Genomic DNA, 23,339 nt, shown 5'->3' on the forward strand with positions numbered 1-23,339 from the left:
CAGTGAGACAGGAGGAGTTCCCTCTTACCCAGGCTCATTTTTTCTATCCAGGTCTTCAAAGGATTGGATGAGGCCCGCCCTCATTGGGGAGGGCGATCTGCTCTACTCAGTCTACTGATTCAAATGTCAATCTCACCCAAAAACACCCTCACAGACACACCCAGAATAATGCTCAAACAAATATCTGGATGCCTTGTGGCCCAGTCAAGGTAACACATAAAACTAACCAAGACAATGACACAGAGGTTGTGTGGCCAGGCATGGTCACCTCCCATCACCTACCATGTCAAACCCGATGACATGGCCCCATTCTGGCTCCAAGAGAGGCCAGGAAATAGTCATAATGAGTGCACAGGAATTGGAAGATGAGCTGGCATTTGGAAACACACAGCATGGCCCCCTCTTGCTGGTTAGGTAAAAACTCTTTGCTCTTCTCCACTGACTTGCTCAGGAGATTCTGGATCCAACCTTAGAGATCTGTATGAATTTTTGTAAATTCTGAGTAGCTCTGTATAATTATATAAGGTAATACATTATTTTCCTCCTTAAGACACCAAAGTAATAGGCAGTTAAGATACTTTCCTTTTGCAAATATCTTGAGCAGAGGTATGCCCATCATCTTTGGGTGTAGACCCAGGAGGGTGGACGAGACCCATAGACTGGCCGAGCTGACCAAGGCTACCCCACATACAGGAACCAGCGGAGGTGGAAGAGCTGGTATGCAGCACTGCGACAGCCATGCCCCTGCTGACCAGGAGGCCCTGTGCTCTCCACCTCAGCACGGATGCTTTCCTCCTTCTGATAGATGCCTCTCCTGCCTGCCACACTGTGGCACCCCATGACACCCAGGATGGTGATGTCACAGCCCCTGGGCACTGAGTTCTGCTCTAACTTCCTGTTCGTCTGCACATAGCAGTCACATTGAGGTTTAGTTTTCTCAAAACCAAAAAGATGTATTGGCCAGAGGAGGCTAAATGGAACCCCAGAGCCCAGAGGGATGCCCAGGTAACCCTGCCCCTGCACAGGCCGGCCCCTCCTGCAAACAAGGAGGATACTACACTAGACTGGGATGTCTTGATAGCAGGACACAGGTCTGCTGGGCACACAGGGAGGGCTTTACCAAGAAAGAAGGCAACCAGGCTTTACAGGAGTCACGGGCCCTTAACCTGGGGTCTGTAGACAGGTTCAGGCCTCTGCTCTCCCTCCCCACTTAACACTTGTCTTCTCTGCTAAGCCATGAGCTCCAGGTTAGCAAGCACCGGGCCTGTTTTTCTTGCCAGTGTATCCCCACTGTATCCTGGCTCCTGGTACCAGCTCCATAAATACTTGTTGACTGAGCACTACCCTAATATTTCACTTGCTTACAACTGCTTATTAAGTCCCTTCTGCATGGTAGGCATTGTATCAGGTGCTGGTGATACAACATAAATAAAACAGATATAGTCTCTGCCTTTATGAAGCTTACAAAGGTGTTTGTTCACACCAGAGAGCAGAACTTGATAACTAAACTGTAATAAAAGTTGAAGCAACATCAAGCAACATAGGCCAGTTGAAAAAGTAAATTACCCACTGACCCGCAGGTAATTAACTAGTAATTTTATTGCCATCCCCAGAATGAAGCAAGCAAGAGGGTATGACAATGGCAGGAAGACTGAATCTGGTTACACATAAGGAAACAGGAGATTTGGGACAGATGTAAGTGCTCTCTTGTGTGGCTTTGGGGCAAGTCTGGCTAATACAGAGCCACCTGTGCAGGCTGGATGCACCCTGGTGCTCTAAACAGGAATGTCAAGATGAAAGGCTCTAAGACATCCTGTCCCCAGCCTCCCATCCACAGAGATTCAGCAGTTATTTGAAAGGATCCCAGAGTGACAATCTCTGGTAGAGGTAACAGAAGAGACAAAAAGCACACCATCCCTCCCACCCGCCTTGCCCGGCTCACCAGGATATGCCAAAGCAGCTTCACTCTGTAAACACCAGCCAAAGTCACAAGGTCCAGGAGACATTGCCCTATTTGTTCAGGAGACACTGGGCATGAGCACTCCACCTTGGCTCCTCCCCTACTCACCAACTTCACAGTGTGACTCTGGTCACAGGGATGGGACCAAATCAGTAGACTTTGTCACTCCAATGCCACAGCTTCTTTGATGGCACCCAGGTCATCTGAGGGGTTTGTTTCAGGAAAGCACATTAATTCAGAAGGAGCACAATGTGGGAAGAGGCCGCAGTTACAGAGATGTGTCTAAGCGCCTGGCCTGTGCTCTCTCCAAATTGCCCTCATTCCCAAGCAGGCCCCTGAGCCTGAGTTTGCCCTCCGAGGCTCATTCAAAAATGTTGATGTGCAGGCAGGTTACTGAGCTTTTGACAGGGTTTTTTTCACCAACGGCATCATTTGAAAAATGGCAAATATCCAAGTAGGAATGTGTTCCATTAGTGTGTTTCTGACGTAAGAAAACTAACACCAGCTTGACAAGAATTTGAGAAATTTAATTTCTATCGCTACAAAGCACCAGAATCCTATTTGAGAGGGTGCTGATGGGTTTATGAGTGTCTCATCGAGTTCAAGTCAGTGTGAGAAATAGCGCCTGAGATTAAGGGAAAGCTGTAATAGGAACTAAAACCCAATTCTCCAACAACTGAAATGTTATGGCCTCCTGCTTTCAGGAAGGGTGTTTGTTAGCCTGCTTATGGTAAGCCCATTAGTTCCCTGTGACTGCCTCTTCTCTCCAGGTTCCAAGACTCAGGGAGAAAGGTGAGGACGGGTGTTTGTGGCATCTCGTGTCTGGAAAACCAAGGGTATGCTACTGCACTGGTTTGAAGGGCCTAGAGAGACAGGTCATGGCCTTGAGCCCACCTACTGTGTGCCACGCCTTGTGCTAGGCACCAGAGTGCCAAACAGCCCTGCCCAGAATCCCACTGTGGGACACGCAGCCTAGCTAGCGGTCCAGGAAGCTCTGTCTTATGCCAACCAACCCACACTGACTTGGGCCATCACTGCAGTGTGACCCATGTCTTTTCATCCCAGGGGGATATCATGGGAAGCCCTGAGCTTTGAGAACCCCCCAACTCCCTTGCCCTCCTCAGATTCCCTATTTGCAGAGCAGCTCTCCAATGCCAGTTCTCATAGCAGGGCGTCAGTCCCTCTGTGGGCACAGACTTCTGCCCAGCAGTGCCAGACAAGCTCCCTGATGGGCTGCTGTGACCCCCAGCCCAGCCCTCTCTTTCCAAAGACACCAGCCTCTATGTGTAGACACATTCTCACCCCAGACACAGCGTCTGGCCGAGCCCTCTCTCACTGACCCCCAATCACACTCTGAGTGCTGGGCATATCTCGTTTGGTCTTCCAGGGACCTTGGAAACCTTCCCACATAGTGGCTAATGAGCCCACAGATGGTCAGTCAACACGGGGGCATTGGAGCCACAGCCAGGAGCCCGAAGGACCACTCGTTGCCCCCTAGAGAGCTGCATGTGGCATCTTCATCTTCCTCTCATGTGACCTGGCTCCCCACCAGAGCAGAGACCAGGCCTGGGGCTTAGCTGGTCCACAGCCCTGCAGATGTGGCTGGCGCAGGTGACGTTCAGGAGATGTGTGATCACTGAACACAGAAGGCCATCTCCACAAATTCCAGACCCTAGCCATCAGGATGTGAGGCTCAACAGGATGGTGGAGTTTGCTTCGTTGGGCCACATCTCCTCCCTGTGAAAGCTGCCCCCATCACTCTCCAGAGAAGGCGCAGGGTGGAGGCAGGACTGCAGTAGCCTAAATCAGGTTTCAGTTCTGATGATTCTTACTGTCTTCACTGTATGACTGCGGCTATCTGCCCTGATCATGTACGATGCCCAGGCTTCCCAATGCAGTTGTGATGCAGATGGCGGGAAGGGAGGGGGCCCTCTGCATCCCTATGATGGTCACGGGGTGTCCATCTGCCCAATATATCCTTTCCATTAGACATTTTTCCCCAGCCCAAACACCTAGTCCCTGCCCCTGGAGGTGGCCACATGGCCCAGGCCTGATGGGCCAATGAGTCCCATACATGCACAATATTCAGTCCTCTTGCCCTCAGTGTTTGCTTCAGGGAAGAACACAGGAGCTGTATGTGGCCAATCAGAGCTCCCCCATGCTTTTTCCAGGGCTCTCAGGCAAGATTTGGTCCCTTCCTCTGGGATCCCACATACAGAAACAATGTGAGTGTGGGGCCGCCAATGGACATCTTGCAACCAAGTAGAGAATGCCACTGTCGAAGGCCCTGGATGCCTGCAACCTCTTCCACCTCCCTTAGGTTTCCCACTGTGGGAACTAAACCACCTTTTTCCCCCTAAGCTATTAATAGTTGAGCATTTCTGAGTGTTTCTGTTACTAAGCCTGAAAAAGTTCTGATAAATTCACCAGGACAGTCTCTTTCAATCTTCTTCACCTAATATCTGTCCAAGTATTTCTTTACATTAAAACTTCAGGGTCCCAGAAACATCCCATGAGGTCATCTTGGAGGTAGGGGCCAATAGTGTGAGGAGCTCAGAATGGATGAGTAGCAGGTGCCAAGCAGGCCCACGCTGAGGTCTGAAGACACAAATGCCATGGAGAGCCAGCTGGCGCAGTGGTAAATAATGTTGGAGACACAGCAGGGTCAAGACTGGGGACTCTTCTGGATTCTATGTGGTGATCTGTGGGTAATAGGGAGCCATTGACAGCTGTTGAGCAGGGCTGAGATGTACCTTGTTCTGCCAGTAGCAACAAGAGACTTGCAGGCAGCAGGGGCAAACTGGAGGGGTGAGCATGCAGGAGGCTATAGGGGGCCTAGGATGGGGCAGGGGAGTCCTCAAAGGGTGTCAGGAGGGAAGCCTCGGTGGGACTTGGCACCCGTTGGTGCTGCCACTTGAGGTGTCACTTTTACCATCATGGGTAACTGGGCAAAGAACAGGGGCAGATGACACTTAGGGGCAAGAAAAGATGCAGTGGAAGCACTTGCAAGACTCGGGGTCTCCGGGGACACGAACATGGAATAATCGGCTCCAAGTCAAAAGCGAGGGGGGGCCCAAGCCCTCATTGTATCCATGTCTAAACTGAGGCCCAGTGACAGGAAGGGAGCTGCCAAGGCCACTGAGCTTGTCAGCAGCAGAGCCAGGCTTGGGGGCCAGGTGGCCTGCCCTGCTCACTCGGGGCCCAGCACATGATGCTGTCTCATTTTTTACTCTCCCTGGAAGTCACCCTGGGAAGCCACTTAGTCCTACTCTTGCCACTTAGCAAGGAAGGAGGACCCGCCAGGGAGGGGCTTGTTGACCAGGAAATAACTGGGAGTGAGGGTGGAAGGAGAGGGCTCAGTAGCCATAAATCCCTTCAGAATTGTGAAAGGAGCTGGGGAATATTGACACAAATTAAATCTAATAAAACATTCATTTAATTAAACTTTAAGTGATCCAAATATTTGCTGTTTGGTTAATATTCGTGTAGCTGACAGGAGCAGAATTACGATGGTTCTATCAGTATTCATAGATTCTAATTTTGCATGAGTTTTTCCTGCGCAAAGTCCACATCTTCTACATACAAATGACTGGGAATAATTCAGGGAAGATGCAGCAGCCAGTTATCCCAGCCGGCAGAGGACCAGAGGGACACAGAAGGCTTCCGTCTCCCACTTGGATTTTTGTTTCCTATTAGCCCCATGTTTGAGGCTCCTGCAGACCTTTTGCTAGAGCTGCTTGGAATATATGACTTTGGGGCCACATGGAGGAGGGGATCCTACCTTTCCCATCAGTCCTGTGTTCCATATGAGGGGCCACGCTCCTAGCCTTGTGTCTAGAGCCCCAGGAAACCCCAGCCTACCAGACTGCCTCGTCTCCCTGTCTCCCACCTGCATTCCGCCTCTCTATGTACCCAGAGCCCTTCTCATCTTGTAACACAGTGGTTCTCAGGCCACCACAGAACCCCTTGGGATGCTTCTTAAAATCTGGATGTCCACCCAGCCCACCAGAGAGTCTGCATCAGCCTGAGGCAGAGGGGCAAGAATCTGTTTTAATTACCCACCCCCAGAGATATGATACAGGTGGCTGGGGAGCCGCACCTGAGAAGCGGATCTCTAGGGCCCAGGGGAAGCCCTGCTGCTGCCTCCAAGAGCCCCTCCCCGACAGCCCAATTGGTCTTTTCCTTCTAGTCTGACCACAGATCAGACGTGCAGGGAAAATCTAGGTTCCTTTTGTAACTAACCTGACTTCACAAGCCTCACCCCACTGGGAGAAAAACACAACTAAATGCTCAATCCATCGTAAAGATCAGCACGAGCTGACAATTTTAACAGTCCACGTAAGTAGTGCTCTGTCTAAAAACTGCTCTGTGTCTCTAGCTTCCACCCCACGTCCCAGCTGCTCTCCCTGGCTGGCTTCTGAGTGTCCAGGGAAGCAGCGTGGTGGTACACTGCGGCCTCACTTCCCACTGCAAGGGACTCTGAGTTGCCCTGCCTGAGGTCACTCGAAGCTGAGCTCAGCCCTGGGTGTGCTCATGACCTGGGCTCACAGCCTGGTGGACTCGGGGGTCAGGATACTCCCCCAAGCAAGGCCTCCCACAGCCACCACTGGCCTCCACGCCCCTTGAGGCCAGGGGCACTTCCCTTTGGACCTTGGTCTGGCAGCCCAAGGCATTTCTCAGGTCCAGATATGATGTTGCTGAACACCAGGGGTTCGGCCTAGGTCTGGTTGTTCACCTCACAGAAAGTCCATCACTGAGTGGATGAAATATTGCCAGGGAAGAAAGGCTTTAATCTCAGTGACATCAGCCTGGAAATGGGAGACCAGCCGCAAATCCATCTCTCTGACTAAAGTTGGGGGTTTAGATAGCAGAGAATTAGGGAGGGGTAAGACAGGAGATGGTCAACAAGCAGCAGGTGTGTCTCATTGTCCGGATGCAGTGATCTAGGAGGCCTGGTGGTTGGTTTCCTGTTAAAAGAACCCAGATAAAACAAATTTAAGTTTCTCAAGCTTCAGTTATCTGGGAAAATTGGGCCTGTTTCCATACCAGGAGCCAAGGTGGTTCTGGCTCTCTGCCCAGACACATGTGGTTGCCCCAGGTGGCAGGCGCAGCGGCACAAAGCCTTGTGACCCAGGGGAGCCTTGTGGTCATCTGATGAGGAAAGGATGCCTCCTCCACTCTTGGGGAGAATGCTGAGATCTGAGACCTACAGACCCACAGAGTACGGTGGGAGCTAAACCATTTTAGCAAATTCTCATTCTTTCTCTTTCCCCTCTCCAAAGCCCGGGTCATGCTACAGAGTTAGTGCCTTCTCTCTCCTGCCCTGGGCAATAAGCCTCATGACTCGGAGGTGGGAGGGTAGTGAGCAGAACTTCATTTAAGGGGGAACTTGAAATGCATCACTTTAATGTTGGTAAAATATTATGCCAGTTGCGTCTGCATCCATCGCTCGGTGCTTATCTTTCCTTGAGGGTTCCTTCACCGTTAGTCACATTTTTCCTGTGTGTGATTGTCCCCTCCCCACCGGCCTATTGGCTCTTTTACATCTTTATTTCATTTTCTCCATTTCTCATCCATCCAACAGCACTGATGAAGCACCTAGCATATCTTGTTCATCTTTGTGAGCCCAGGACGGAGCCACTCAGCATCTATGGAGGAGGGAGGGCTTTGCTGCTCAGGGTCTGACCTCAGGGCCCTGCTTTCAATTCAGCTGCTCTGCTGTGCCTTGCACCTGCGGCTGTTTTTGCTCCCTCTTCCCCTCTCCCATACACACGGGCAAGAGGGTGTGAGCACAGATGTGCTGCCTGCAGGGCTGCTGCTGCCTGGTCATAGCTCACAAGCGTCCCGCAGAATAGCAGAACTCAACTCCCAACTCTGCTTTGTTCCACATCAGGGGGATACATCTGTTGGGGTCCCCCAGGTCCCAGTAGAGTCATAAGCATGAATAGGGAATAGACAAAATAGTACCCACTGCACCCAGAGTCAGCCTGCCTCCCTCAGCTCATGCCACCTCTGGCTATTGCCCCAGCCTCCCTGAGCGCACAGATTTGAGGGAAGAGCAAAAGGGAGCCAGTCCCATCAGTGGGCCGCTGACTCTCCCCCAAAGCCTGATCCCATTTGGTCATTTGAGCAGCCTGAGTTTGATTAATTTTTTCATAAATCATGAGAATTTCAAAAAGCTTGTGATTGCAGAGAAATATCTTAGATTCTTCCCATTTGCCTGAAGAATGGTCAGTCCTAATGCCAGTTATCAAGTGCAAAATGGCAAGGACTAATAATTTCTGCAGCCTGAAGTATGCTTCAAAAAATTAAAAGCTACAGTGCATGGTCACAGGACAGAAATCCAAATCCAAGTTCAGCGAATCCTCAGACAGAAACAAACCTTCAAAGATCAGCCAGTTCATTCCCCAGACTTCAGACAGCGCAACCTTTAAAACTGACCCCAGATGGATGAGAAACTTGTTGGCTCACTTAGCAGGCCTTGTCTGCACTTAGCAAGGCCCAGACGCCAACAGGCCAGGGGAGCTGTGAGCAGGGCACTGCACCCCTGCCCCCCATCTCTCTGTGTGGTGGGCCCCCTGGCCTTCGTGACCCACATTCTTGGCTTGACACAAATCTATGGCCCAGATTGTCCCCGGCACAATTATTATGGTTCTTGACCTGTTTGGACTCACATAGCCTTTTGGGCATTTGACCTAAGTCTTGGCTCCTCGCCCAGCAAAAGTATCTATCTCTACATTTAGTCAGCACATTGTAAACAATTTTCAGGGAGCTGTGAAGCCCTTCTGGGCCCCTTCCACCCAGAAAATTCATGGCTATTCACCTTGAGTTGAGACTCCACTCAACTCAAGGATGGGCCTGCACCTGACCGTGCCTCCTCCTTTCCCTCTGCAGAAGTGGTTCAGCTCAGCCTTGCCCCCGAGGACAGGGTCAGTGTGACCACAGTGACCGTGGGGCTGAGCACAGTGCTGACCTGCGCTGTCCGTGGAGACCTGAGGCCACCAATCATCTGGAAGCGCAATGGGCTCACCCTGAACTTCCTGGACTTGGAAGACATCAATGTAAGTCACCTGGAATTCACTCTGAGCTCAAGCGCAGCTCCCTAGGACGGTACACTGGGTAAGATACCACAGGCAGTGGCAGGACGGGAGAGTTTTAGTTTAACATCCTGTGTTTGGTGCTTTTCTAGCCTGTTGTCAGCTTGGCAATATCAGAAAATCCACATCCCACCACAGCAGAAAATAGATGAATGGTGGCCATGCTATGTCCGGCTAAGGAAGAGAAGAGGGATGCAATGGGTGGGACAGGAGGCCTCTGAACGGGGCTGCATTGGCAAAGGCCTGGAGGTGACCCTGAGAACAGACTGTGTGGGCCTGCTCACAGGGCTCAGAGAGATGGACTACAGGCCAGCAGAGAGTGCAGCAGGCTCCACAGCTGAGACAACAGCGGGCTTGGGGACCTTAGGAGGAGGTTCTGGGCCCTAGTGCTGGGTAGGCTGTACACAGATGCGTGCAGGGAAGGGGTGGTCCCTGTGGAGGGCAGAGGTGAGCTACTGGGCTGGGTTGGCTGGAAGACAAATGCCAGGTGCCAGATGAGAAGGTGGAGGGAAAGCAGGTCAGGCCAGAGGGGACCTACCTTGGGGACGTTCGTTGCTGGGTGAGGGGATGAGGGTGTGATGAGTTAAGTGGTGCTGTGTGGAAGAAGAAAGCAGCTGAGCTCATGCAGCCTAGCATTGGCATCAGGGAGTACTTCTGTGCTCTGAGGAACCAGGCAGCCTCCGCTGGGATCCCAGCATCACCCACGTCAGCTTTGTGACTTTGAGTAATTTCTTAGCCTACCGATCCTCAATGAATTAATCTATAAGAAAAATATTAGCAATACTTCCCTTCTATTAGACTTAAAAAAGTGGCATAATTCAAGGATATTTATTGGTCCAGGTTTGGCACAAGAGGTGATGTGGCTTCCCAGAAGTTCATATGAGAAGACAGAGTGATGTCACCCATGTAGTGAGCTGCCAGGACAGCTGATGGGTCTTAGGTTACAGTAACAGGAATATAATTTTCAGGCAGAAGAGAGGGCAGCCCTAGCCTTGTTGGCTCAGGACAGGACAGCTGGTCCACAATGGGATGCTTGCCCAGAGAAGAAAGACCCGTGGGATGAATGGTCAGTTCCTGCTAACATCTCCAAGATGGTGGGGTAGGGGCTGGGGCAAAGGGAGCTGACCTGGGCTGTGTGACCCCCTGAGTTGGACTAGCTCAAGGTGCACCTCAAAAGGAGATCAATTTGGGCCCCTTAGCTGGAACCCCATTCCGGCCATCAAACCTGCCCCACCATGGAGAGAGAGCCCCCACAGGAGTCACTGAGCTCCTTATCCCAAGGGGCATATGCAAACTCAAGCAGGGACTGTGGTCAGCAATGCTGCTAGCCACAAGAGGGCAGCTAAACCCAGTGACCTTGAAGGTCCCTTCCAACTCTGAGACTTGCGGGGAGAGAGCCCCAGCATGAAATGCTGCAGGAACCACCAAAGTTAGTCCTCTCCTACTCTCTAGGCCCCTTCAGCTACACCCTGGGGGTCATAGGGGAAGCAGATGGAAAGAGGGGGCCACTCTGGAGGTTCTACCCTGGGCAGAGCTGCCAAGGAGTGCCCTTCCCCTAGCCTTGTCACACTGGACAGGATTGTGTCCTTGTGATTTCCCACCACGGTGAACATAGCCAGTATCCTATACAGCTTTGAATGTCAATGCAGCACACTCCTGGTGGGTGCTTGCTGGACAGATGCTGGATGGGCAGAACCCTTCATTTTCTGGGCCTGCAATGGCCAGGGCTTGTCTGAGAATTTAGTAAGGAAGAGCAGTGTCCTATCTGTAAAGACTGGACTGTGTTGGGGTGCATGTTTGTGAGTGTGATGTCCTCCACTGTACCTGCTCACAAGGTACAGTGCCAGCTTTTAAACATGTTTGGCCAGGAAAGATTGGTCAGTACTGGGACAGGTCCACCTGTGTCTGTGGGAGCATTTCATGTGTATTACTTGGCGCTCCACTGAAAGATATCAGAAATAAAAGCAGAGGCAAAACTCCACTTAATGAACTTGCCATCAGTTAATTAAATTACTTTGAGTGGTTTTCCCCTCCCTCAAACGTGCCTCCAGCACCAACTCAATTGCATTTCTACTTTTCACAATAAGGTTAGCAATTTGGGTAATTGTGGGTGCAGCCAGAGATGAATGGCCCCTCATTACCTCCCAGGAAACACTTGCTGCTCCTGGTTGAGTCAGTAGCCGGCAAATAGGCAGGGCCCAGTGCTTCTCAGAACCCCCTACACGAGGGAGCAGGGTAGCACCAGCCCCGCAGGGGTCCAAGCCCGATGTTTACAAACACACAGAACACACGCACACCTCCCCTACCTGAGGGAAGGAGGTGGCACAGCTTGCTAGTGAAAGGCATGAGCCTGGGGTCTGCCACTTACTAGCTAGAACCTTGGAAAGTTACTAGTCTAGTAACCTTGACTGCTCTAAGCTCCAGTTTTCCCTTCTGTGAAATGGGGATAAATAATGGTACCAGCCTCACAGGGTTCCGGTAAGAACTAAATGACAATATGCATGTAAGACTCTTCACATACGGTGTTCTATAAATGCTAACGATTATCACTGTCATCATTTTTACTATTGTTGCTATCACTAATATTATTATTATATTATTATTCCTGCTGCTGCTAAATAACATTCTCAGCATCTTGCAGCCTGAGTCCCCACCAAGCAGCCAGCAACAGCTGGGTGAGGCTCCCCAGTCAGGCAGATAGGATCTTGGCATGCCCCCGCTGCTCGCAGTGGGGACGGAGGTCTCACTGTCCACGTCAGCCTCGATTCACCCAGGGAGAGAGGCACTGCCCCTCCGCCTCCAGCAAATCCAGAGCAGCTTTGGGTGAGCTGTTGGACTTCTCTGAGCCTGTGGAGAAAACGTATTATGTCCTCCTTACATGGGCATTTTCAGGCTGAAGTGTGTCAAGGACCCAGCGCAGTGCCTGGCACACAAGAGGTGCTCATAAGCAGTAGCCCCACTCGGGATGGTGCGGAAAGCAACCCTTGGAAGAAATCAGGCTGAAGGGGGCTAGAGCCAGGTCATTGGGATTCACTTGCATTTTTGAAGCAAGAATTAGGGGAGAACAGCCCAGGAGTGCAACACTGATGCAGCAAAGATTCTGGGGTTGATGAGGCTCCCAGAGTCCCTCGGCCTGATGTGTCTCAGTGGCCATGTTCACCCCACAGCAGTGGGAGATGAAATACGATCACCGGCATTGTAATCAGTGGTGACCCCTAAACACGGCTGCACGGGGAGAAGCTGATCGGCTTTCAAAACCCAAGGCGGGGAGATCACAGAGCACGAAGGAGCGTGGGCCTCCTTTCTTTGTCATTTGTATGAGACATCTTGATTGGCAACAAAATAATTAATCACTTTTTCACGACTTTCTTAATGAGAAGCTTTCATGAGCAACAAAATACTAATTTGTCTTGTCTTATCTGTTAAGAATTCTGTTAATGAATTCAGTCACACAGCTATTACAGAATGCCATTCTAATGACACATGTAATTAAACTTTTCTGACTTGCAAACATCAAGCATGCCCTGAGCATCAGAATAATATTTGATCAGAAAGTAAATGTACCCCTCTCGCCTGGAGCCAAGTAAGAAGGAGCCAGTCAGATTCTGCAGCGAGCAATGTTGCTCTCAGAAGCACTTATGAGCCACCCAATCGTGTGTGGCCCATCCAGGTGGCGTACATGGGGAGTCATCATTTGGGTTGACTCACTTGCTAAGTGTCTGAGAGTCACAAGCTCCGTACCAACATAGAGAACAAAGACACTGTCCACAGCCTCCAGGGAGGCGAAGTATCCACTAACAACTGTTCTGGGGGCCAGAGAAAGGAGCCCTTCTGACTGGGGCTTTAGGAGACAGGAATAAGTGAGTGAGAAAGAAGTGTATAGGGACAGACTAGAGCTAGAACATAAAGGTCCTTGAATATTAACATTAAGAGTCTTAGCAATTGCCCTGTGGGCAGTGGGGAAGCGTAGATGTTTGATGGGGGAGTGACATGGTCAGATGTGTGTGCTGCAAGAGTCTGGAGCGCCTTTTCCAGCCTAAGATTAAATATACATCCAAGAGGGAGTTCAAATAACGGAGGGTCCAGAAGTGAGGGGAGCCTTGTTGATGTTTTCTGAGTCTTCCTCCTCTCTAACTTCCCCAATGGCACATCTGGAGTGCAGCAGTGCCCCAGGGTCCCCCTGGCTTCCACCCAAGGCTCCCCTGATGGGGCAGTGGTTCAGTTCATGATGTCTTCACTTTGCCTTTTTTTTTTTTTTTTTTTTTTTTTAGGCAGTAGGGTCTCTCTGTCACCCAGACTGAAGCACAGTGGCATGATCTTGGCTCACTGCAGCCTCAACCTCCAGAGCTCAAGCGATCCTCCCACCTCAGCCTCCAGAGTAGCTGGGACCACAGGCATGCACCACCACGCCTGGCTAATTTTTTTATTTTTTTGTAGAGAGGGGTGTTGCTGTGTTGCCCAGGCTGGCCTCAAACTCCTGAGCTCAAGTGATCCTCCTGCCTCGACCTCCCAAAGTGCTGGGACTACAGGTGTGAGCCACCATACCTGGCCTTTGCCTTCTTAAGGTTGTCAGGAAGTTCAGCCTGGGCCTGGACCTGGTATGTCTCCTAAGGACACCTGAGCCACTGCCTTACAGGAGGCTTCAGCCTTACCCAGCCCAGCTTGCAGGAGGGAAAACAAATCCACCACTGAGCAAAGGCTAGAATTATGGATGAATGGTGTAAGGCCCCCAAAGACAGGTGCTCCCCAGCAAATCAGCAGCACAGGGCACATGCTGCAGCCCCTCCTGGCAGTGGGTCTCTGGATTATGACGCCGCCTTCTGTTTGTTTGATGAAAAATCAGTAGTGTCTGCTCACGCTCATGTTCCCCAGAGCTAACAAAGTGCAGCCTGTAATTTGTTTACTTCCTGGCCGACTGTGGGTTTCGTTACTGAAGCAGCTGTGTGTCTGGATGTGCTTCTGACCTGGCCCTGTGCCCCCGCTCACCTCAGTCCTTGAGGAGGCACAGCCCACTGCCCCCACCTCAGAAGCTAAGCAGAGGCGTGGCCACCAGCAGCACCCTGTGCTCTGCATGACCTGGGCCTGGGCCAGGCTGCCCCCAGGAGTGTGCCTGTGCTTGTGTCTGGTAGAAGGGGAGCCTTCGCCCCCAGCCCCTGCTGTGGGGCCCCCACAAGGGGCCCTTCCCTGGTGAGTTTCCCCTGTAGCCCCTGTCTCCTGGGGACTCAGGTCCAGGCTTTGGGGGCTGGGGTGAGACCCATCTCAGAAGCAGATCCACACATTCCACCCCTACTCTGGCCCCCATTCTAGGTATTGGGGTTGGGAAGGATGGGGTGCTGCCTCACTTTCTGCAGAAACAGAACATGCAAACCCATTCTGGGCCTCAGCCCTCTGCTTCTCTGACCACCCAGCCTGCACAGCGGCCACTCGGAGGGTGAAGTGACTGTCCCCAAACCTAGTCGGCATGTCCTGCCTCAACAATGTCACCCGCCCTTCATCTCATAACTGTCTTCCTCACTGTCCTTTATGATCCTGAAGGCCAGGAGACAGGAACGGGCAGAAATAGGGACAGGGCATCTCAAAAGTCACAGGTAATGGCTGTTGGGCTGAACCATCACAAGTGTTGTTGCCAGTGTTGTTACCATTTATACACGGTGCAGGCTCCGTGCTGGTCATCAGGTCATAAGCATCAGCTCATCCCATACCCCTGCCCCATGAGGCACGTGGGGTTAAGTCATTCAGAGGAGTGGAGAACTTGCCCATGGGCCCACAGCCACCTACATGCCCTGGCCCAGAGCTCTCTGGGTTCCTTGCTTGTGGGACATAATATCTAGCCGCCAGCAACTCCAAGTCTTTGCTGTGGGGCTGTCTGTAGTTCCCAGGCCCCAGTGGAATGTATCAAATTGGATATGGGTCCCTGTGTGCGGAGCTCCTATTCTCACTGGCTGCTGGCCTCTGGCCCCAGCAAGGAAGGAAGCAACGTGCTCTGAGACCAGCACGTGGAATTGTTTAGCCAGGATATTCTCAGGGAGAGAAAACATTTTTCTATTGTATTCTTTTTAAAAAAAACAGAAAAAACAAAAAGGCCTGCAACAAACTCGTTATATTTCAAATGACTTGAAAGAGCCACTCTTTTTTGTTTTAGGTTTTTTTTTTTTTTTTTTTTTCACTGAATCTCGCTATTTGGGGCTTTCAAATGTCAGCAGGCAGAGTACGGTGATAAAAGCAGAAAAACAAAACCCATTAGAAGAAAGTATTTGTGGCAGTGTTTGAAGGATGTGTTAAAATGTTCACTTTTCTCCCCATACCTAAATGGTATAAAACCAGGAACAAATAATTCTAATGAAGCGTATGCTCTCAGCTAGCTCTTCTTTGGAAGTGAGTTATTAAAAAGACCAAAAGAAAATGATTTAGGAGCTCATGACTCATTTAACTTTTATTGTCTTTATATGAACCAGTCATGAATTCATTGTAAAAAGATGAGAGGCGTTTGATTAGCATGGAGAGCTGTTTGCACCATGTTAGACAGTGGTTGTAGGCTCTGCATTAAAATAATCTCATTAAATGCTTGGGTACATTTTGTTTTAAAATCTTAGAAAACACTACGCTTGAAGCACTTAAAGGCTTTGGCCAATTCTCTGTAGCTTGTACCGAAAACATCTGAACATCCAGTTCTTTAGAGTTTTGAATGTGTTCAAACCATTGGGAGTGTCGTCCAGAGCTCTCCAAGATACGGGGGCCGGGGCCTGTGGTACTCCAGCCTGTGGAACTTGTGGGGTGACTCTGCCCTGCCAAGTGTCTCCTCTGGCCTTCGCTTTCTCAGTGCCTCTTTCGAGGTCCTCTTTCCCCTCTTAGGGGAAAGCCTTAGGGGAAGCCCTGGCCTCAGGGCTTGACTTGTACTCAGTGACCACTTCCGGCCCCATCTCAAAGGTACAGGGTCCCACAGGAAGGTTCTGATTCAGCTTCTATACCCTGATTGCAGAGTCCGGGAACTCCCCACAGAGTCTCTTCCTCCCTGAGCCTCACTGCCTCCCTGCAGAGACCCAGCCAATGAAGGAGGCCGATTGGTGCCTCTCTTGGCCACTACAGATTGGAGCCTACCCCTCCAAGGCACTCTCTGCATTAAGCAATGACAAGGGAGTCACCAGGAGGTCCTGCAGCCCCTGAGCCATGCCCAAGCACTGCTCCTCCTGGACTCCCCCTCCCCAGCCCCATGCAGCTGTTTCAGGTTTTGTCTACAGCAAACAAGACTGCAGTAAACATCCTTATACCCACCTCTTTGCACATGTATGTAAGTTGACGTGTAAGATAAGCTCTTGGAAGTGATGCATTTTCAGTTTTGATGGGTTTTGCCAAATCTCTCTCCAAAATGGCTGCACCAGTCTACGCCCTCTCCAACAATGTGTAAGTGTTTTGAACACCGTGTCAGGAGGAAATTCCTAACTGAAAGTCGTCTTGGTCCCTGAAATGAGCCATAGAAGGAAATTTATTTAAATCCTCTCTGGAGTGTCTCAAGGACAGGAATCAGCTGTCATGGCTGTGAGTGTGGTCCAGGTTAGAGTCAGGAGCTGGAACCCTTGGTAAGGCCTTCTCAGCCTGGGGATTCATGATCCAAGGGTCCCCAGGAAGAGGGTTGCAGGTTTCCCAAAGGAAAGCAGCGAGTGTGAGGTGATCTGGAACTTCAGATGTCTGCTGCAGTGCAGTCTAGAACCTGAGTCCCTTCCCGCCCCAGCTGGGGATGCCACGCTAATGAGCCAAGGAGCCAAAGCCCCATTCAAGGGCTCAGGCCTGCACCTCACCAGAGGGCCCCATTAGCTGCCACCCCTACTACATAACACTCTGGAGTCCTGGCATGTCAAGAGGTATTTGCCCTCTGGCCTCTAAGGATGGACAAGTGGAGGGCTCAGAGCAATGTCTCTGGCATGAGCCTTCTGTTGCAGGTATCTCGGCCCCTGTGTATACCCAGATAATCAGGTTTGTCCCTATACGCAATTTCAGCATGCATACCACTAGGTCAGAACTTCTCTATTTGAGTTTTTGAGCCAATTGAAGTTGGCTCTTCCACAGAAGACACCCTCACTTCTGACATAAACTGGAAGTCAGGTGGTTCCCAAAACCACCCTCAGGTTCAACAATTTGCTGGAAAAACGGAACTCATTGGAAGTGTTATACTCGCAGTTAAAGTTTAATACAGCAAAAAGAGTACAGATTAAAGTCAGCCAAGTGATGAAGCCCACAGGGCAGAGCCCAAGAGGGCTCTAAACGTGAAACCTCTGTTCTCCTCTCCCTGTCCTGTGGAGTCACAGACACATCACTGTCACAGTGTCAATTTCCCAGAGAAGCTCACCCAGGCCTTGGTGTCCAACGCTTTTGCTGGAGCTCATTCAAATACTGCCCACATGGCTGCCCTCTCATCCCTAGCCCCTCTAGAGACAGAACTGGTACCACCTGGCCCAAAGACCCCAGGCAAACAAAGAGACCCCTATGAGGCATGACATTCCAGAGCCTAGAGATTGCCTCCCTGTAGCCAAAGAGGGCAAGGCCAGACCTCCCTGGGTAATATGAATTCTTCACCATCTTTCCTCTCAGGGCTTCCCAGGAGGTAGCATCCTGGGCTAACACACTCCCTGAAGTCAGCAAATATTCATTGAGCTCAGTTATGCACGGGAACCACATGACACGCTGAGGATAATACAGTCATGCACAAAGAGATGACTCATGCACTAAGAGATAAGGGCCTCCCCTTTGGCATCCACGGTCAGAAGGAGAGACTGACCGCACACACCAGAGGACACCCAAGTCAGCCAGGGACCACACATGCCCTGAGCCTTGGAGGAACCAGGTGCTCTCCCCACAGTGGCTTCTCTCATGCCTCCAACTCCCTCTTCCGGGCCTGAACCTGGGGACGGGCAGGAGGACAAGCCCACTCCGGGTTGCTCACACTGAACGCAGCTGCCCACAACAGCCCTCTTCCAGGGGGCTCAGTCAGCTACTTAGAGATTGCTCCAAGTTGCAGAGACTTCTTTTTCTTGAGAGGACTCTGAGAAAGAGGATGGTTCTTCAGGTCTTTGCAGGATGGCAAGTCCGTCCTATTGTGTCCGGAATTGGTGGGTTCTTGGTCTCACTGACTTCAAGAATGAAGCCGCGGACCCTTGTGGTGAGTGTCACAGTTCTTGAAGGCGACGTGGCCAGAATTTGTTCCTTCTGATGCTCGGATGTGTTTGGAGTTTCTTCCTTCTGGTGGGTTCGTGGTCTCGCTGGCTTCAGAAGTGAAGCTGCAGACCTTCACGGTGAGTGTTACAGCTCATAAAGGCAGTGTGGACCTAAAGAGTGAGCAGCAGCAAGATTTATTGTAAAGAGTGAAAGAACAAAGCTACCACGGCATGGAAAGGAACCCCAGCAGGTTGCCATTGCTGGCTCCGGCAGTCTGCCTTTATTCTTATCTGGCCCCACCCACATCCTGCTGATTGGTCCATTTTACAGAGAGCCGATTGGTCTGTTTTACAGAGAGCTGATTGGTCCATTTTGACAGGGTGCTGATTGGTGCATTTATAATCCCTGAGCTAGACACAAAAGTTCTCCACGTCCCCACTAGATTAGCTAGATACAGAGTGTCCACACAAAGGTTCTCCAAGTCCCCACCAGAGCAGCTACAGAGTGCCAATTGGTGCATTCACAAACCCTGAGCTAGACACAGGGTGCTGATTGGTGTGTTTACAAACCTTGAGCAAGATATAGAGTGCTGATTGGTGTATTTATAATCCCTTAGCTAGACATAAAGGTTCTCCAAGTCCCCACCAGAATAACTAGATACAGAGTGCTGATTGGTGCATTCACAAACCGTGAGCTAGACACAGGGTGCTGACTGGTGTGTTTACAAATCTTGAGCTAGAGACAGAGTGCTGATTGGTGTATTTACAATCCCTTAGCTAGACATAAAGGTTCTCCAAGTCCCCACCAAACTCAGGAGCCCAGCTGGCTTCACCCAGTTGATCCCCCACTGGGTCTGCAGGTGGAGCTGCCTGCCAGTCCCGTGCAGTGCACCCACACTCCTCAGCCCTTGGGTGGTCGATGGGACGGGGTGCCCTGGAGCAGGGAGTGGTGCTTGTCCAGGAGGCTCAGGCTGCGCAGGAGCCCACGGCGGCAGGGAGGGGGGCGGAGGTGGGGGAGGCACAGGCATGGCGGGCTGCAGGTCCTGAGCCCTGCCCCCCAGGGAGGCAGCTAAGGCCCGGCGAGAAATCAAGCGCGGCAGCTGCTGGCCCAGGTGCTAAGCCCCTCACTGCCCGGGGCTTGTGGGCTGGCCACGGCTCCAAGTGCGGGGCCCACCAAGCCCATGCCCACCCGGAACTCGCGCTGGCCGGCAAGCCCCACCCGCAGCCCCAGTTCCCACCCGCGCCACTCCACACCTCCCTGCAAGATGAGGGAGCCAGCTCCGGCCTTGGCCAGCCCAGAAAGGGGCTCCCACAGTGCCAGCCGTGGGCTGAAGGGCTCCTCAAGCGTGGCCAGAGTGGGCACCAAGGCCGAGGAGGCTCCGAGAGTGAGCGAGGGCTGCCAGCACACTGTCATCTCTCACTATGAGGGGCTGGAATGAAGTGAATGGTGCTGTAAGCTCAGTGTTGGTCACAGAGGTCAGCACTAGAGAGCCAGTGTGTTGGTACGTGTGTGCACTCATGCGTGTACATCATCATGTGTACCACGTGTCCATGTAGATATTTGGGTATACTGCCTCCCCGATGTGTGCATGCTCGCATGTACTGCATGTGTCCATGTGGATGCCTGTGTGTGCTCACCCACATGTGCATGTGGTCCTGGCTTGGTCTGGATAAGGGCCAGGCAAGTCTAGACATGTTTGAGGAATGGCCATCACCCAGGCACCGCATGTCACTCTGTGTTTAGGTTCGCTGCATTTGACTGCAGGTGAGATACTATAGTTAGTGGCATTCTGGGGGCCAGAATTGAAGGATTGTTGGGGGAGAGACCCCCCTTTACTCCCTCCTCCCGCAAAGAGAGCCAGGGGTGCTCCTGAGGAGGGCAATGTCGGAAAAGCTCTGAATTGTTTCTAAAGTGAGTCTGAACTTGTAACATTGACAGTGTCATTAACCTAAACTCTAATATTACTCTGGAGTCCTTGCGTTGAACAGTTAGTCTCTAAATATTCAGTATTGATGGCTTATTTCCATATTACATATACCTGACTCCCATAGATCACTATGGCAACATCCCCCATCTCATCTCTGCTTAACTATTGTTTAATACTTAAGTCTCATTTAATTGTGTTCTTTATTAAGGGCAGATACTTAGAAAATCGCTTTTTAAAAGGTGAGAACCATGTCTTTAAAATTGTCTCTTTCCCAGAAAACAGATATGCATCAATACAAAGAATGGTCTAATCTGACATCTGTTTATTTCTGTAAGGAACCTTGATTTTGCTAATACAGTTCTATGCATCAGAGCAAAAAAAAAAAAAAAAAAAAAGCCATCCATAAAGAGACAAGTACAGAGATGCAATCAAGCGTTGATAGCGGTATTCAGATGCATCTCAAAGAACATTCAGGAGAGGAAGGATCGCAGGCTTAGTTTTATGTAGCTTCTTATAAATCAATTGTTAAAGTAATTTTCTCACATCCAATGAGGTAAATTTGATTTCTGTAGCCGGTATTCATATCCAGAAAACAATATGCGCTTTGTTCTGTAATTATATGATGCCTATCATTTTCACCCAGAGACGTTATTTTACTTATTACAGAGTCAGCTTCTCCTCCGAGCTGAAGCCACAGACAGGTAATGCTTAGGTGCTCATGGAAGAGCCATAACACACCCAGCAGCCCCTCAAGTCCTCCAAGGGCTGACACACACCCCTCAGCACCTGAGTGATTGCCCAAGAGTTAAGTCTCTGCTCCTGGGGAGCAGGGATGTGTACTTGGTAAGCAAGAAAGAAACAGATGGTGAGGTTAAATGAGCGTGTTGGAGGCACAGCACAAGTCATCAGTAGAGGGTGGGAATCCATGCGCGATGGGCTTTTCCACCTCTTCCTGCTGCTCTGAGCTTTGGTCGATTCCAGTATGCCCCAGCCTGAGGAGTGCAAAAGAGCCTCGAGTTCTCCCGAGGGCTGCAGGACGGAGAAGGGGACAAGTGGGGAAGTGGGGACGAGACTTGAGACCAGTGCTCTGCTCTTCCCGCCAGCTGCCTCATTTTGAGCCTGCGTGGCTGCGTAATATTTGAGTGGACAGGAAGGCAGCTGGGCACCTCGGCTGTCAAACTGAAAGAATCCCCTCAGAAAGCCTAGCTCAGTGCCCCATACAGTCCACTCGACAGCTATTTTTTGAGGGCCCACTGTGCACCAGGACTGTGCCAGGCACACAGGGCACAAGCCTCCCTGCCCTCCTCTGCAGAGCTCACATTCTGCAGGGGAAGACAGACAGCAAACAAGGTAAGTACAGAAAGCAGCAGGCGGCACAGCAGTGGGTCCGCAGGAGGCGCCAAGCAGGGTGTGGGGCAGAGGTTAGGCTCCAGAGATGGGGCTGCCAGACAAGGTTGGAGCCGACTTGCAGGAGAGGGGGACAGACGGCCTGGGAGGAGGGGAGCATGCCTGGCACGCTAGAGCAACGGCAAGGGGAGTGTGTGAGGGTGTAGAGTCTGAGAGGGGCTGGCCCCCAGCAAACAAGGCTCTGAGGGGTGTGATGCAGCTGCCTCAGGGCAGAGGCTGTGGGCCAGAAGCCGGGGTCCCTGGCATCCCCCAGGAAGGTGGTGGCTGGCCAGAGCAGGAGCCACGGAGGTGGTGAGAGGAGACCCCACTCTGAATGAATCTGCAGGAGAGCCTAGTGAGGAACTGGGCTTTTGTTTTGCCCCTGGGGAACTGGGCTTTTGTTGTGTTTTCTGGATTGGGGTTTTCAGGGTTTTTTTCCTGAGGATTAAATACATACAAGGTGACGTGTAAGTTCCCGGCACACGGTAACCTCTTGAAGACCGTATGTTGGTATTAATGGGTATCAACCTGAGGTTGATATCTGGGAACAGTGGCCTTGGGGCAGCCCTCAGAGCCTAGAGCCCATCTCAACCTGAGGAATGTGGTGGTGCTGATGACTAAGCAACACCATACAGATGGTGATGAGGGCAGGGCCTGCCAGAGCCTGAGGCCAGCTTCAAGAGCCATCATGAGAAGGGGCTATGGATGTGAAGGCTCAGGAAGGCAGTTTGGAGGGAAAATGCCAGCAGGTCCACAGCGCCAGGCTCTCTGCAAGCAGCTCTGGTTTTTGCCCTCTGGGGTGGTGTCTGCCCTGGGACCCACCAACTGGGGCACTGAGGAGTTTCCAAGCCCTGCCACCCTTTTCTCTTTGAAGTGGCTGTACCATTTCAGGATGCCATCCCACCACCAAGACTCCAAGCTAAACAGATTTTCCTCCAGACAGGTTTTGACACAGGAAACAGCTTAGACTAGAAATATGTCGGCCCCAGAATTGACTTGTCATTAACTTTTCATAAGCAACTCAGGTATGAACCTTTTATGACTCTGTTATGATGCAGGACAAATCAGCTATCTGGTGTTTTATTTTATCACGGAGGCTTCCGCAGAATGGTAGAAAAGGGCTCTTTGAAGCAACGTTTCACAGCAAAGTCTCAGGGTTTCCGCAGCCCTCTGCAACATTTTACTTCTTTGGGAGCACTGCTAGGAGTTTTTCTCCTGACCCTTCCTGCAAGCAGGCTGCATGTGCTCACCATCTACCTTCCTGCCTTTGCCCTACCCCAAGCTTCACTCTGGGCCGGCACCCCTTCATCCAGCTAATTAGCCAGAAAGAAGTGTCTTTTTTTTTTTTTTTTTTTTTGGAGGTGGGGTCTCGCTCTGTCACCCAGGCTGGAGTGCAGTGGTGCAATCTCAGCTCACTACAACCTCTGCCTCCCGGGTTCAAGCGATTCTCCTACCTCAGCCTCCTGAGTAGCTGGGACTACAGGCGCCCACCTCCACGCCCAGCTAATTTTTTTGTTTGTTTGTTTGTTTGTTTGTTTTGTATTTTTAGTAGAGACAGGGTTTCACCATGTTGGCCAGGCTGGTCTCAACAAACTCCTGACCTCAAGTGATCCACCCACCTCGGCCTCCCAAAGTGTTGGGATTACAGGCATGAGGTACCGTGCCCGGTCTAGAAAGTGTCTTTAAGGGGTTTCGGGACCATCGTGGCCGGGCCATCTGGAGTGTTAGCAAGAGAGAACATCAGCATTTCAGGGACAGGAGCTCACATGAGTATCAGCGGAGGACCCAGGGAGCTGCCCTCAGCTGCTTTTAGCCCTCA

At 51.2% G+C, this 23,339-nt stretch overlaps 1 protein-coding gene across 5 annotated transcripts in view; it reads left to right on the forward strand.

Moving 5' to 3' along the window:
* Positions 1 to 23,339, forward strand: part of FSTL4 (follistatin like 4) — a 421,165-nt gene that overhangs the window by 357,181 nt on the left and 40,645 nt on the right. For all 5 annotated transcript variants that reach the window (XM_055233411.2, XM_063611586.1, XM_055233409.2 and 2 more), the window contains exon 7: positions 8,855 to 9,021. In XM_055233411.2, the coding sequence (XP_055089386.1) occupies positions 8,855 to 9,021 (167 nt within the window). The remainder of the gene's footprint in view (positions 1 to 8,854; positions 9,022 to 23,339) is intronic.

Source organism: Symphalangus syndactylus, chromosome 11, assembly GCF_028878055.3.
Source record: "Symphalangus syndactylus isolate Jambi chromosome 11, NHGRI_mSymSyn1-v2.1_pri, whole genome shotgun sequence".
Classification (NCBI taxonomy): domain Eukaryota; kingdom Metazoa; phylum Chordata; class Mammalia; order Primates; family Hylobatidae; genus Symphalangus; species Symphalangus syndactylus.